The sequence below is a fragment of the Equus przewalskii genome, unplaced genomic scaffold, assembly GCF_037783145.1.
Source record: "Equus przewalskii isolate Varuska unplaced genomic scaffold, EquPr2 ChrUn-3, whole genome shotgun sequence".
NCBI lineage: Eukaryota > Metazoa > Chordata > Mammalia > Perissodactyla > Equidae > Equus > Equus przewalskii.
Window position 1 is genome coordinate 2,868,529 of NW_027228751.1, and position 14,835 is coordinate 2,883,363.

Below are 14,835 nucleotides of genomic sequence, written 5' to 3' on the forward strand. Positions count from 1 at the left end.
TGCCTCTTTCTTCTCTGAATTCCTAGCATCCAGCTGAGTGCCTGGCATGTCAGTATGTACTCATGTGCACATTCCCTAGGCTTCTCTAAATCTATCCTCCACTGTGAAACAAAGTTGGGCTAAATGATCTGCAAGGGCCGTTGCAATCCTGACAGTCGATGACTTTAGCAGATCTGAAGTAGCCCACAGCGCTCTGCTTCATAACAAAGCTCACATCTTTGCCGTGGTGGGCTCGAGATTATGAGTTGAAACATGAATGACCTGTGCACAGTTTAGTGCCTAATCCTGCCCTGGCAGAATAAGCCACCAGTGTTCTGATAAGAGCAGCAGAAAGCCTGATGCTGCAGCCACGCCTGCAGCAGAGGAAAGATTCCAGCCTCCACCTCCCACAAGAGTGCTGCTGCTCTCCAGCCTGCAATTTCCTCTGAGGCTCGGGATTGGTCCGGAGAGCGACAGAGGGCTGGGAAAGACCTCTGTATATTCCTCGGAGGGAAAGGCAGTCCCAGATAGTTTTGAAGTTTCCAAAGACTCACTCTGCTGTTAAGAATTTGTGCTCAAAGCTGAGGAGCTAAGCTACCTGCCAAAATGTGCAAAGGACTTGCAGCTTTGCCCCACTCATGCCTGGAAAGGTGAGAACCGTTATTTTGGCTTAAGAGATGGAGATACGGAAATCTTTACTCAGGGGAGGATACCCAGAGGCAATAAAGGGTCATTATAGTTTGTGGTGAAACAGATGCTTGATTGTAGACTGGGAATTGTCTCGTGTCTGTTAACAACACAGAGGTTTTGAAAGATCTGAGCTGGGAGACTGATACAACATGGGGTATTTCATACAACATTTACTATCCAAAGCATTTCCTCCCAGGAGAGGAGATGTCTCGTCTATAGGTGCTTGTTCAGAGTCAAAAGCGTAGGTTAAGAGTATGAATTCCAATATCAAACTGCCTGGGTTTGAATCCTGGCTCCACTACTTACTGTGTGTGTGGTATTGGGCAATTTATTTAATCTCTCCATATCTCAGTTTCCTTATCTATAAAATGGAGATACTAGGAGTGTCTACCTTATAGACTGGTTATGAGGATTGAATGAATTACTGTATATGAAATGCTCAGAACGCTGTCTGGCACATACTAGAACTATGTAGATGTTAACCCTTATTAATGTACATAGACTGGGAGAGGAAGGAAAGTTTGCAATGAGGCAGAGGGGACTTCTCATTGTTTGTATCTTGATCCCATTAGATAGAAGCAGCTGGCTTGCTGGACAGAAGAAAGCCTTCGGGACACAGAGGTTGTTTGTTAGCTAGCATTCTTTTTTAGATAAAGAGGAACACCTTTGAGGCTCCTGGTTGTCCTTCTGCTGGACAACATTTGGGAGGGAATTCCAAGTATCTAGTCTAAGTAAACAGAAGAACAAATATCTGACTTGTTGGAAAATTTAACCCAATAATCCTACCTGGTGCAGAGAAGTAGGGCTGTTTCTCCTCTTCTTCTTTCTTAAGAGTGGATTTGATTAACTTTGGCTTGAGCCTTCCTTGTTTAAAATAAATAAAGTTGACCCTTTTGCAACCTGACTCTATGCCTAAAGGCAATGTTTGCCTAAGAAGGTCGCGTTGTTCAAAGGGCCGTCTATGACTTCTCCTGTCTCTTAACAAACTCACATCTTCTTTTTGATGACTTTTACCCTGGAAACAACCTAAAAATGATTTTTTAAAAAGATATCATTATGGCAAAGGAATTTATCTCCAACAATACTGTCTAGTGACTGAAAATAAAATCTGCCTTTATCCACTGTTGTCAAAAGCACAGATTATTTTTAAAAGATGCACATAAAAGAAATTCATGGTAGTTAAGTAACAGTAGTTAGGGTGTAACTAGGGGGCCATATTGGCCATCAGACCAACCTTGGGGAGAGGGACAGGTTTTAATGGTGGATACTGTTTATTGCTATCAGCCTATCCTTCCCTCTGTAGAAAGCCTGAGCAACAGGGAGAACAGAGGGAGGTGAAAGGCACCCAAAGTTCCTTGAATATGAGATGATGCATAATTATTTCCTTTTCCATCTTTGCAACTATGAGAAATGCAATTTGACTTTCACAATAACTTTAATGGATGCCTTTAGCTCAATTATTTGAAATTATTATGTACTTTCATGTATTTCATTAATTGGTGAACAATTGACCCTAGAATGATTGTAACGTCAGTCTGTCAGGCATTTTGTGATCCTATAACACACTGCCTGGCATTTAGTGAATAATCAATAAATGTTTATTAAAAGTTTGGCATTGTTACTAATTTTGCCCTATATGTCCTTGTAAACATGCATAATGTTTACTGAGATACATGGATGGAACATTTCTTTCATTGATTCCTATTACTGTTTTATATCTGATTCACTATCAACATTAATATTGAATCACTTTTTGTATCTTTTAATGCACAGTAAATTCTTCTGCTCCAGGATATAACTAATGTTCACGTAGAATGTTATAGAGTGGCCGAGGAGCAAGGTTTTTTTGCATAGGTTGCCTGAACCTTTTAATTTATTGGCATGTAGTAGAATCGTGCAATTATTGTCTCCTCTTACATATTTTTTTTTCATGATCTGTTACCCTTGCAAATAGAGTCAGATTTCCAATTACAATGCTGCCTGAGAGGCGTGTTTTGGAGAAATGGAATTGTGGATCTGTGGAACTGTTAGCACACACTCATGGAAAGAATCCAAGACTATGTATCCTAAGGGCACAATGATACTCGAATGAATGCTTCCCAACCAGCCCTCCCTGGCTCTACTCTCTTTCTCTCCCCTCCCTCATCCCCACCAGCTCCCCACCTCCTCCTTTCTCCTCTCCAAGCTATGAAAGGAACATGGGTATGCCTCAATGCTTAGAGAAAGATATTTTGAAATCCATATAAAGTAAATTAGGCTCACATATATGCATTATCAAACAAACTGTTTTTAATGGAAAGCTCTGCTGAAGAGTTCAAATGTATCTTCTCTATTGCATTGGAAACAGAATTCAGTTACAAAAATCTGATTAACATGTTATTTATCACGGTAGAAAGAGTACTGGTTAAGGAATAAAGAGCATACTCAGTTTTGTCATTATCTCATCTGTGTCCATGAGCAAGTGATTTCACTTTCCTAGGATTTTATTTCTTATTTAGTAAACAAAAGTTAGGTTGGTTGTTCTCTAACATCCTTTCGGATTATAACATAGTTCAAATGAAGTGAGATCTCCTGGTTTCAGTGACTAATGAGAGATGCAATTAAAGGGAAATTTTTCTTTATTTACTTTTCTCTTCAAGTTTGGGAGCAGAAAAGAGTTGGTTAATGAAAAATCATCAAGAACATAGCCCTGTGTTGACATCTTGGCTGTCGCAGAAGCAACCTACTCAGTGATTAAATTACTGATTTACAAGAAATCAAAGTTTACTTCATGTAAGGGAAGCTTTAATCCTAGGAGACTCCTTTCTCAATGTTTAGGGTAACATTAAGCCAGAGTCATCTTTGACGTACTTGTATAAACTATTCTTTATTTACTTAGATTTTTAAGACTGTTGCTCATTAAAACTCCAAATTGATTTCACATGTTTTTATACATTTAAAGAGATGAATAATCCAAACATTTACACCATAAAGGGCCACCACCCCACCATTTCTGCCCTGTGTATATTGAAACCTGTACTGTGTGGGTGAGAATCTTACGGAGTCACTAGAAAAGGAAAGAGTTGAATGCTGTGAAGTCTTCTTTTTATTCGTGATTTTCAACTTAGAATTTTAGGCTTCTTTTGAAAAGTCGTTTTATTTTCAGAGTCTCTTGAATTTCTCTGAACAAGTTTAATTTTTAAAGTAAGCGTTGCTCTTTGGGAAAGGATAGAAGTATTCTGAGACAAGAAGTGTTATTATTATGATTCCCAAAAAGTTGCTACTATAATATAAAGCAACCAGTGTGATGATGATGATTTTTGTCCATCACTGTTAACTAGTCTTGATACCAATTCACAGTCTTTACTAAACTAACAAGGGGGTAAATGAGTAATGAAGACTTAGCTTCTGACAAAGAATTTTCCCTGGGACATTAATAAAGTGTCACAGGCCCTTCACCTCTGTAGGTGTCTGGCATAGATCTAGTTTCTGTTTAAGATTGTAAAGGCTGCTAGTGGTGGAATGTGTTTAATCCACAGTTCACACAAGGGCTTCTGGCCATCTCAAGTATGTGGGAATGCTGGAAATTTCTGGAGCTACAGAAGGTAAATGGGGGAGGTGATGTTTTGTTTTCTTATTAATTATTATTTTACTAAAAATTCCATTTTTCCCCATCTTTTGATTTATGTGGGTCTAAGATTGGACAATTTAGAGTAGGAAGTCCCTCATAAGCAGGGAGTGATCAACTAATCTTTTAATGTTCTTAAACCATGTGGAAGCACCATACAGAGTGGGCCAAGGCTCCTGGGTCTGCAGGATTAAGTAAATACAGCGTTTCCCAAAGGCATGAGCACATCGTTGGGTCAACTGTAGAGAAAACAGAAGTACCAAGTGAATTAAGACTGTGTCAATTAACTCGCACAACTCATGGTTCAGTCAGAATGGATACAGGATCATCAAAGGAGCCTAACGAGGTAGTTACAGGGCCTCTACTTGAGAAGAAGTGTAAATTTGAAGCTTGCTATAGCTGATAGCCTTGTGATATAATTGCAAATATTGCAATGAAACTCTATAATGTTAAGAAAGCGAATGGACTATTTAATAAAATTGGAGAGGGGGAGTCACTAAGAAAAACTTTGTTTCAATTCTTATTGATAAAACAATTATTTCTCTGGATTGCCTTTCAAACCTCCATATTTGCCTTAGGCATAAGGTTGAAAAACCTCTCAAGGAAATTTCAGTTCAGTTAGTAAATAAGAAGGAATTAGTGTGTTGAGATCCACTATGAAGGAATAGATGCACAAAAATGGGGGGATGGGCTGGCCCCATGGCCTAGTGGTTAAGTTCAGTGCTCTCTGCTTCTGTGACTGGGGTTCGGTTCCCAGGCATGGTCCTACACCATTCGGTGGCAGCCATGCTGTGTCCATGACCCACATACAAATAGAGGAAGATTGGCACAGATGTTAGCTCAAGGCAAATCTTCCTCGGCAAAAAAATAAAAAATAAAAAAAGGAGGGAGTAGGTAGAAGCTTATAGAGCTTTTGGTAGTCAGGGAAAACTTTCCAAGAAGTTACAGGGGATGATGTCTAACTAAGGTTTATGAGCTAAACCTGAAAGGACAGAGGAGTTAGACAGATCTGGATAGAAAGAGAGAGAAGGAAGGCATTCCAGGCCAAGAGGGGCAGGCCTGCCTGTGCAAAGGCTTGGAGAGGGCCCAAGGAGTTTGGCTGATGTTAGGACGACTTTGTGCGATTCGTATTATCCCTAGAGGTAAACAGGGAGGGAGCTTTGAATTTCTAATCAGTTAACCTCTGGTGCCTGAGGAATTCAATTACTAAAAAGACAATCTGTACTTGGCACGTAGTAGGCACTTAATTAACATTTTGTCAAAAGAATGCACAAATAAATTTACAACAATTGGAGACAGCCCCGCTTGCAGGTTGGCCTGGTGCTTTCTCTGCTTCCAAAGGGATTGGGAAGAATTCGTATCAGAGATATTGTAGGCTAGGATGGGAGAAAGAGTGTGTGTTGCAAAATGAAATAAATAAAAAAGAGGATTCCTGCTGGGAAGAGTGGGAGTGGGATTAGGAGGAGAGGAAGGGCAGGGAACCTCCAGGATTTCTATAACTTCCTCAGGAAACCCTTGTTAAGGAGGTGAGTCTTTCTTGTTTCTAACGATGGGAGCATTTTGGCAGCTATTGGTGGAACCATACGAAACTGTATCTCTTCAGCTATTTCTCGTGTATTTCCTGCCGCAGCTTGTTTAACGAATTTCTTTCTGTATTCTCCCCAGTTGCCTCTTCCTAGTCTTTCTTCCTTTTAGTCTAGGCTATGTTGAATCACCAGATAGCAATTCAAAACAGTTTCAGATGCCAGCATCTTCAGATTGGCGGGATCCCTGAGAGGATATCTAATTTGTTTCTCCTTCTCTAGCAAGGACTACACACCGTGGTGGGATAGGTCAGATCTAGGGAGGGGGTCTCTGTCTCTGGGGCCAGTGTTAATGGCTGTTGTCTGTCCTGCTGGCCGGAAAGCAAAGGAACTAAACTTTAATTAGTTCAGTCAGGATCCATCATCAGTAACAGGAACCAGAATATGGCTGGAGGCCAGAAGATAACAGGTTCCTATCTCTTTCTTCCTTTAAAGTTCCGTTCAGTTCCCAGATAACACAGGATCTGTGCTATGTTTTAAGGCTGAGTCACCCAGAGGATAAAGCCGGGCGAAGCCTGATTGTTTTTGAGTGCCTTGAGAAAGCAGCTCTTATTACATGTTTTAGGAATATTAAAGAAAATTCAAAATAAGGAAGGGTGTAAGTTCACAATATATCCCCTTCCTTAACATCAGCAATGGAGTGGAGGAGAAAGAACATGGAGATAGAAACCCCACCTCTATCACTTCCTAGCTGTGTGAACTTGGGAAAGTCACTAAACCTCTCTGAGTTTCATTTCCTCATGTGTAAATGAGGATATTGACCTTGTTGGGGAGAGATTCTATAAGAAATAAATAAAGTAATGTACATAAAGTGACTAGTTTTTAGTAGGTGCGCCTCTATTAAATAATTAATTTCCTTTCATTCTTCTTTTCTTCTTTATAGGTAGTCGGGAAAACCTTTAAGTCTCAATTACGTGGCGAGGCCTTTGATAAAACTTATTTCTTTTCATCCTTCCTCATCATGTCTTTATCTTTTTTAAATAATAAAGGTGAATTTGTAAAATAGTAGGGTATTTTTCCCATTGAATCCATAATTCTTTCAGTGGGTCCTTTTTTAAAAAAAAATACCAACTCTTTACAAAACATTGAATAGCATTAAAGCCCATGATTGTAATTAAAAATTAACAATTCTTTAATATCAGTAAATATCCATAAGCATCCAAATGGTCTTTTGCAGTTGGATTATTTGAATCAGGATCTAAATGCAGGTCACATTTTTTTTTACTATTGTTAAATGTTATTATTATTAGATTGATAAACACTAGCCTTTGATCTAGTGTTCTTTCTACAAGTAATTGGGCCCCAGTTGTGTAAAAGACTTCTTTTTTTCCCCAAGTAATTTTATTGGGATTATAATGGTTTATAACATTGTGTAATTTGGGGTGTACATTATTGTTTATCAGTTCCTGAATATACTTCATCATGCTCACCCCCAGTAGTCCAATTTTCATCCATCACCATACATATGTGCCCCTTTATCCCTTTCACCCACCCCCTCAACCTCCTTCCCTCCTAGTAACCACTAATCTGTTCTCTTTATCCAGTATTTGTTGTCTTCCACATATGAGCGAAATCAGGCAGTGTTTGTCTTTTCTCTGTCTGGCTTATTTCACTTAACTTCATACCCTCAAGGTCCATCCATTCTTGAAAACACACTTAAGGACCCCTCAGACCGAGAGCCCAGTGCTTCTGTGTGATCGGGAGACGTTAGCAAACTCAATTTGGACGGTTTTGCTAGTGCAGAGGGCAGACGTGGTGAGGCGTCGGTGATTCACAAACAAAACTGACCTCAGGGGTTTGTCTGCAGCGCCCTTTCGTCTCTTTACTAACTGCAAAAACCCTTTCACCAAGCCTCCCGCTGGCTTTTCTACATCAAATCACGTTTACTGAGCTCCTGCTGTGTGCAGCGCAGGGCGCCAGGAGCTGGAAGCCAGCTGGGGCACAGATCCCTTTTCTACTCTTTCGCTTCTCGGCAGTGAGCGAACTAATTCCTCTTCCCTGAACTGCTGAACTGGTTTGCGTGCAGTCACCCTACCCCCAACACTGAAAGGTGCCCCAAATCTCCACCCAGGCGTGGATACCACAGAAACCTCAGGGTCACACACCGAGATTGGTTGAGTCTCTCTAATCTCTCTTCATCAGTAGGCTTCCTGTCTCTTATTTCTTCTTTTTCTGCAATTCATTTGTAGAACACAGAATTTTTAGAAAAAAATTCTGGAAAAGGTACTGGGTGGGGAATACAGATGTCCGGAGCTGTAACTTTGGCTTCTACTAACTAGCAGAGGGTGAGTCATGAGTCAGTTGCCCTCTCCAGGCCTCATTATCATCTTTGTAAAAGGCGATGAATCAATTATATGATCCTTTACTTTCCTTCCAGCTCCACTTTATTGTTCTTAATTTGGACAACATGTATCTTGAGGACAGACTGCATTTTTATTCTAATTTTGCATCTCATGTCAAGTCCTCCAGGAAGACCAGGGAACTAACTTCTGGATGTAGCTTGAAAGCTGCAATCCATTAAAAATGTGCAGTTTTCTTCCAGCCACTTTGGATCTCAATGGACTAAATTAAGAACCCCATATTTCTTAAAAATACTTGTGAGAAATTCGGAATAAACTCCCAATTTGTGAGAAATATGTGTTTATATGTAGTGGAGAGTGACTCTTTTTATTTTGGTGAATTCCATGAAAGGAAAAGATGGTCTCAGTTTCTCATAAAATTCAAGGGTGAATTGACAGGTTCAAAGATCATGTGTTCTTAACAGACTATCATTCTTGTACTTTGTTTACAACTAATTTAGTTCTCTCTTATCTCAAGAGTGTAAATTCCTTGAGGGCAAGGAGGAGAAAGCGAAGCAAGGATGCAGACACGCCTGACCTTGGGGGTGTGGTGCCATTGACTATTTTGACACTATGTCACCTTTTTCTCCAGTCAGTGGAAAGGGTGGCCCACTCATGCCCCTCTGAATCTGCCCAGAAGGTGACATCCTTTGCCTTAACAGTGAGAGTTTCCATCCTCGAGGCTGGAATGAAAAGGGTGAATCAGGGCTTTTAGACCTTTACATAATTAATCAATTTTCATCTACCAGCTGAGTAGATCCTGTTGTGCCCACAATTCTTGAAGCCACGAAGATTGCTTCTAACTGCATGAATTCATATCAGGCATATATATGCACAACAACTGTAATTTCCAACGGGAATGAGGACATACAGCTTGCCTCCAGGCATTAGAAACTGGGTCTTTCCTAGAAAATCTGTAGGTATGGTCAACCTAATTATAGGATGCATGCACCATCAACACAGCTAATGTACCTGTGACTTTGGGCTTATTCACGCTGACGATAGCGTTCCTGGAAAGTCCAGTCAGAGTATTTCTTTGCAAAGCATTCTATTCAGTTGCCATGTCGAGATACAACCTGGCCTGACATCTTTTCTCCTTCAAAAAGGAAATATTTCGGAGTTGAAAGGATTCAGCAAAGCCATCTTTGAATGCTTTGAACAGTAGACACCTGATAATCATGTTGGCTTCAAGAAGAGCAAATGAGTCTAAGATCATTATTCTATATTCTACATGCTTTCTTTTCTCCTTGCCAACTGCTTCTCCAGACACTTCTCAAAACAATACCTAGCCCATGTGGACAGAATCTCACTCAGTCCTTACAACTCTACATTCTAGAAACATGTTGGAACTATCATATTAAAGTCAGAGTAAGAGATGCAGCATGAAGTAAAAGCCTTGAAAAATGTGAAGCGCTCCACTCTGTAAGTGCTTATTATTGGTAGTGAAGCGTGTGGAGCTGTTTCGGTCAAGCTACTGCTTTTGGACATTTTCTTGTGCAGACATCTGTTTCTTGATGAGGCACTTGTCTGTAGGGATGCAGGAAGTTTAGAGAATCAAGATGTTCCACTAACAAAGTAGTTTGTTGTATTTTGGCAACTTATTTTAGGGGATAGTTTACAAGAGATATCTGGGTCAATAGAAGCATGGGACCGAATGACCTCTGCACTTCGGGACAAGGTCAACGATGCAGATCACGCTGAATGCTTTCTCAGAAAAGCCTGTTATGTAAGGTCTGGTTCTGGTACTTTCTGGATGGCATGCTTCCAGAATCTTCAACTTTGTTTCTGAATCCCCCAAGTCCAAAACGTGTGTCCCTTGAACACACACATGCATCAGGTGCGCGCACACACACACACACGCACACTCATACATCCCTGATATTTTTATGGTTTGTTGAAATCAGAGATCCATGCGGACAAATTGAAAGTGATGCTGAGCCTGCTAGGAGGAAACAATTTTTCTTTTACAAAGATAAATGTAGATTGATGGGGCTTTTTTCCTTCTTAGGCAAATATGTCTTCTACCTTCATAGTTGACATTTTATACTTTCTCCTTTTGCTGTCAGTGTCGAGGGAAAAAACTGTCTGTAAATTGGGATTTTTTCTGAATTCTCATCTGAATGTTCAAAAAGCCTTTAAAATTTTTTAAAATTGTTTTCTAACTTTTATCTTCCAGATCCACTAAGAATGGCTTAATCTTTGTCTTCCTTCCTGGTCAAGACAGGGCCCTGACGTTGATAATTGTGCTAAAATGGGAGTGCAGATGCTGAATGCAGCTGAGGGAAAGGAATGTGTAACTTCTATTAGCTACTTAGGGAGCACGTTTTATTAAATGGATGCTAGCTTTAGAGCATGAAAAAGACAATAACGAAGAAAACTGACAAGTGTGACAGTCTAGAAGTGAGCCCCTAGCACAATCTTGATAACTCACAGGCGCACGATGAAAGTCTAATGGCTTGATAGATTCTGCTCCTTGAGATGGGGTATGATTGTTTGTCCTGTCTTCTCTAATGTGACCAGCTTAGAATCACAGACGGAGAATAGGATCAGGGTCACAGGTAATTCCTTCTTTTATAGATGAGGACCTGTCCAAACTGTTTTGGTGACTTATCCGAGATCACAAAGCTAGTTAGAGTTGGAACTAATTAAAGGTCTGTGGATTTACATATTGCCTTCATTTTATTTTATCTGATGAATTTTAATTTATGAATTTTGTGTGTCTTCACTTTTAAAATATTTATTCTTCCAGAGACACCATCTTTTAAAAGGTTTTAATTACCAAACAAAATAGTGATTAAGAAGAAATGTGATCTTTTTCCATTTCTATTTACTAGATGCATATACCTGCCAATTAGAATATCTGAACAGCATGAGACAGACAGGCTGTATTGCATAGTAATTAAAAGCCCATGCGCTGAAGTGAGATTGGGTTTGACTCCCACCATTGTCATTTACTGGATGATTTGGGGCAAATTACCTAACTCCTCTGTGACTCAGTTTTCTCATCTGCAAGATGGGGATAATATTTCTACCTCCCTCGTAGGATTGTCATGAGCCCTAAATAAGCTTATGCATTGCATGTGTTGAGTAAGCCATTTCCATAATGGGAAATGTGTGCTTTCTCTTAAGGTGTCATTTTTCTTACTCATCTTCGTCTTGGGTGATCCTTGCAGCCAAGTCTCAGGATGGGACAAGAACAAAGGACTGGAAAGCATCCAAAACTAAATGAGACAACCCTCCCTCCTCGCTTCCCCTTCTCCTTCCGTGCCTGTCTCTATGCCTTGCAGATTTCTGTCATCTTCTGTGAAAATTTCTCAGGTGCAGGCCATGTGTCAAGGATTTAACAAGATACTTTTCCATTTAGAAGACATTGCTCTTCCCTTCTTTTTTCTGTGGGATGTCCCTGGCACCCTCTCTGGTGTCCTTCCCCAAGTTCTCAGATCTTTTTTCCCTTGTTGTGTTTTATGTCTGATAGTCGCCTATCAGCTGCGACTTGCATTGGCAATAATAAAATTACATTTGCTGTTGTCTAAGATCCCTCATGTCTTCAGTCTAGCGTGGAGTGCTTAGCCCAAAGACTCCTGCTTTGCATCCTTCTTGTGGCACCTGGGTGACCATCTGCTTGGTTCCTGAACCTTGTTCCCATCTTGAGCCTAGAGCTCTAACTTAGTAACTCCTATCTCAGCAATCATACCATTTGGGGAGTCCCCATTCTTCAAGTCTTTTTTTTTTTTTAAGATTTTAGTTTTCCCTTTTCTCCCCAAAGCCCCCGGTACATAGTTGTATATTTTTAGTTGTGGGTCCTTCTAGTTGTGGCATGTGGGATGCCGCCCCAGCATGGCTTGATGAGCGGTGCCATGTCCTCGCCCAGGATCCAAACCGGTGAAACCCTGGGCCGCCGAAGTGGAGCACACGAACTTAACCACTCAGCCACGGGGCCAGCCCCACCATTCTTCAAGTCTTTATGTGTGAGTGCCACAAGGCAGACTGCATTGCGCACTGGGAGGAAAATGAGAGAATATTCTAAGAATGCTGGAGAAATTTTCCAGGATTATGACCCTGCGACATATGCATGGACCTTGAAAGCTTCTTTGGAATTTTTAGAAAATGTATTAAAACAATGTGGGCTTCCATATTAAACTTTGGGAAGGATCTCTGGGAAGGTGGGGGAAAAACAGGAAGCGAGCATCTGTTTTAGGACCCAAACTAATACCCTCTCCTCCCTTGTCACACAGGGGTCAAGCCAAATCATACATTTCCAAATTTCAACCCTTCTGGAAAGCTTTCTCTATTTCTCTCTCACAGAGAAGCTAACCCTCTATCCTTTGAACTCTCGCAGAACTTTTTAATCCTCCCTGTATTTCATATCTCTTCTAACTCTACTTTCCTCAGATTCAGCTTTGGTTGGATATTTGATATTATCTCATTTAATTCTTATCCTAACCCTTCAAGTTAGACATTATCAACGTCACTATTGTACCAATGAAGAAGGACAGATCATTTCAATGTCTTGCCCAAGACATGCCTGCATTCCGGTGCATGAATTTCAAATCTAGGCCTTATTCTACCACATCGTGGCTGCATCTCAATAAAACTATGTAGACATATTTTCTTTATAAAATGGAAGCTACTTGAGGTCAGGAACAATGTCTTAATAATTTTGTAAAACATTCCTATATTATGTAGTACATGCCTGACAAGAAGTGGTACTTCATTAGAGTCTGATAAATGAATGAATATAGGAATGAATGTATGAATCAATAAATAGATAGTTCTTGAAAATAGAGATCTTGAGAATAATAAAGTGTTGTTATGATATTTGCGGGGGAGGTGGTTTGAAATCTAATTCTAGGCTTCAGATAAGAAACAGTCCTTTTATTCTTCATTGGTATGTCATTATTTGGCTCAATAAACCCTTTTAATAATTTGGCAAAGGTAAATGTCGACCAAGCGTCTGATTATTTGAGGCAATGAATTTCTATCTGTTACATAAATTCATTGTGAGAGGACACATTAAGTTCTGGGAACCATTCTTATTAATGATGTAATACATGTTAATGTTGATTAAGGTCTCAGTAAATTTTACTTTGCTCTGCTTTCCTTCCCTCTTTCTCCAATACCCTTTATTACCACTTTTATTTCCTTCTTTTCTAATTTATAAAACAAGTCAAATAAAGTAGGGGCCATGTACAGCAAGGAACTTTCAATCCGCAAAGTCCTTCTTTATAATTTAAAGCAGAATGACACGGGGCTGCTCAAAGACTATGGGTCACACGAGTGTTGAGAGAAGCTCTCGTGGGAATGCCTTCTGACCCTTCCACTTTTGGAACTCAAAATAAACCATAAATTTCTGTCCTCCTCAACTTGAGGTCCATTTTCCCACTATTCGTTATCTGACTTCCAAATTGAATTACCAAAAGTCCAGAAATCCTGCCAACAATATTTTGAATAAGATGGGGAATTGAAGGTCACAGAGAAATAAACTGTTTCCATCCTGTCTGTCTTGTCCCTCCTGTGTCTCCTTCATCCCCCCCAATAACCTACTCTGAGTGATGAGTATGTCAGAGACAGGCCACAAAAGCATGGGAAATATCTCAATTTCCACGGGAATCCTTGGGTAAGTAGTAGCCAGTGCTTAAGAAAAACAATACTCTTTTTTTTTCATTTTTAAATAGCAGCACAAGATGGGTGATATTCCAATGTAACTATCAGCTGCACTAGGCAGTGACAGAGGCCTCCAAATTTGCTTTCTTTCGTTCTTTCTTTCTTTCTTTCTTTTTTTTTTTTTGAGGAAGACTAGCCCTGAGCTAACTACTGCCAATCTTCCTCTTTTTGCTGAGGAAGCCTGGCCCTGAGCTAACATCCGTGCCCATCTTCCTCTACTTAATATGTGGGACGCCTACCACAGCATGGCGTTTGCCAAGCGGTGCCATGTCCGCACCTGGGATCTGAACCCGTGAACCCTGGGCCACTGAGAAGCGGAACGTGCGAACTTACCCACTGTACCACCGGGCCAGCCCCCAAAGTTGCTTTCTCTGTCTCTCCATAGGAGTGATCTCCAACAATGTATCTTCTCTATGCTTTCGGAATTAATAGCATTATTCCAAGGCAGAGACTTTCTGAAAGAAGCATATCTTGCATGTCAGTCAGATCTTTGCTGAACATATTCTAATTCTATTCTATTCTATTCTATTCTATTCTATTCTATTCTATTCTGTTCAGTTCTGTTCCATTCCATATGTTCATTCATTTATTCAATAAACATTTACTAACCAACACCCCTGTGAAAGATGCTTTGATAGGGATAGTAGGCCAAATATAATAGAACAGTAATAATAATGGGTCACATTTATAGAATATTTACTATGTGCCAAGTACTATTCTAAACACTTTAATACATTAACTTATTTAGCTTCATAACATTTGTATGAGGCAGGAACTATATTATCACCATTTTACATAGGAAAATGGAGGCTTAGAATTTAAGTAACTTGCCCAAAGTAACTCGGCTGCTAAGTAAGAGTTGGAATATAGACCCAAGCAGTGTGGACCTCTGCTCTTATCTTCTATACCGTCCTAGGAGTTAAAGCAACTTTAAAGTACTTAGTTATTTTCAAGATACTCTGGGAGACCAAGG

General features: G+C 40.0%; 1 protein-coding gene across 1 annotated transcript in view; it reads left to right on the forward strand.

The window, feature by feature from the left end:
• The first annotated feature begins 328 nt into the window (after nucleotides 1-328).
• Nucleotides 329-14,835, forward strand: part of RGS5 (regulator of G protein signaling 5) — a 52,497-nt gene continuing 37,990 nt past the window's right edge. Inside the window, exon 1 of the mRNA XM_008518259.2 lies at nucleotides 329-629. Coding sequence (XP_008516481.1) covers nucleotides 586-629 — 44 coding nt within the window. The 5' untranslated portion in view covers nucleotides 329-585. The remainder of the gene's footprint in view (nucleotides 630-14,835) is intronic.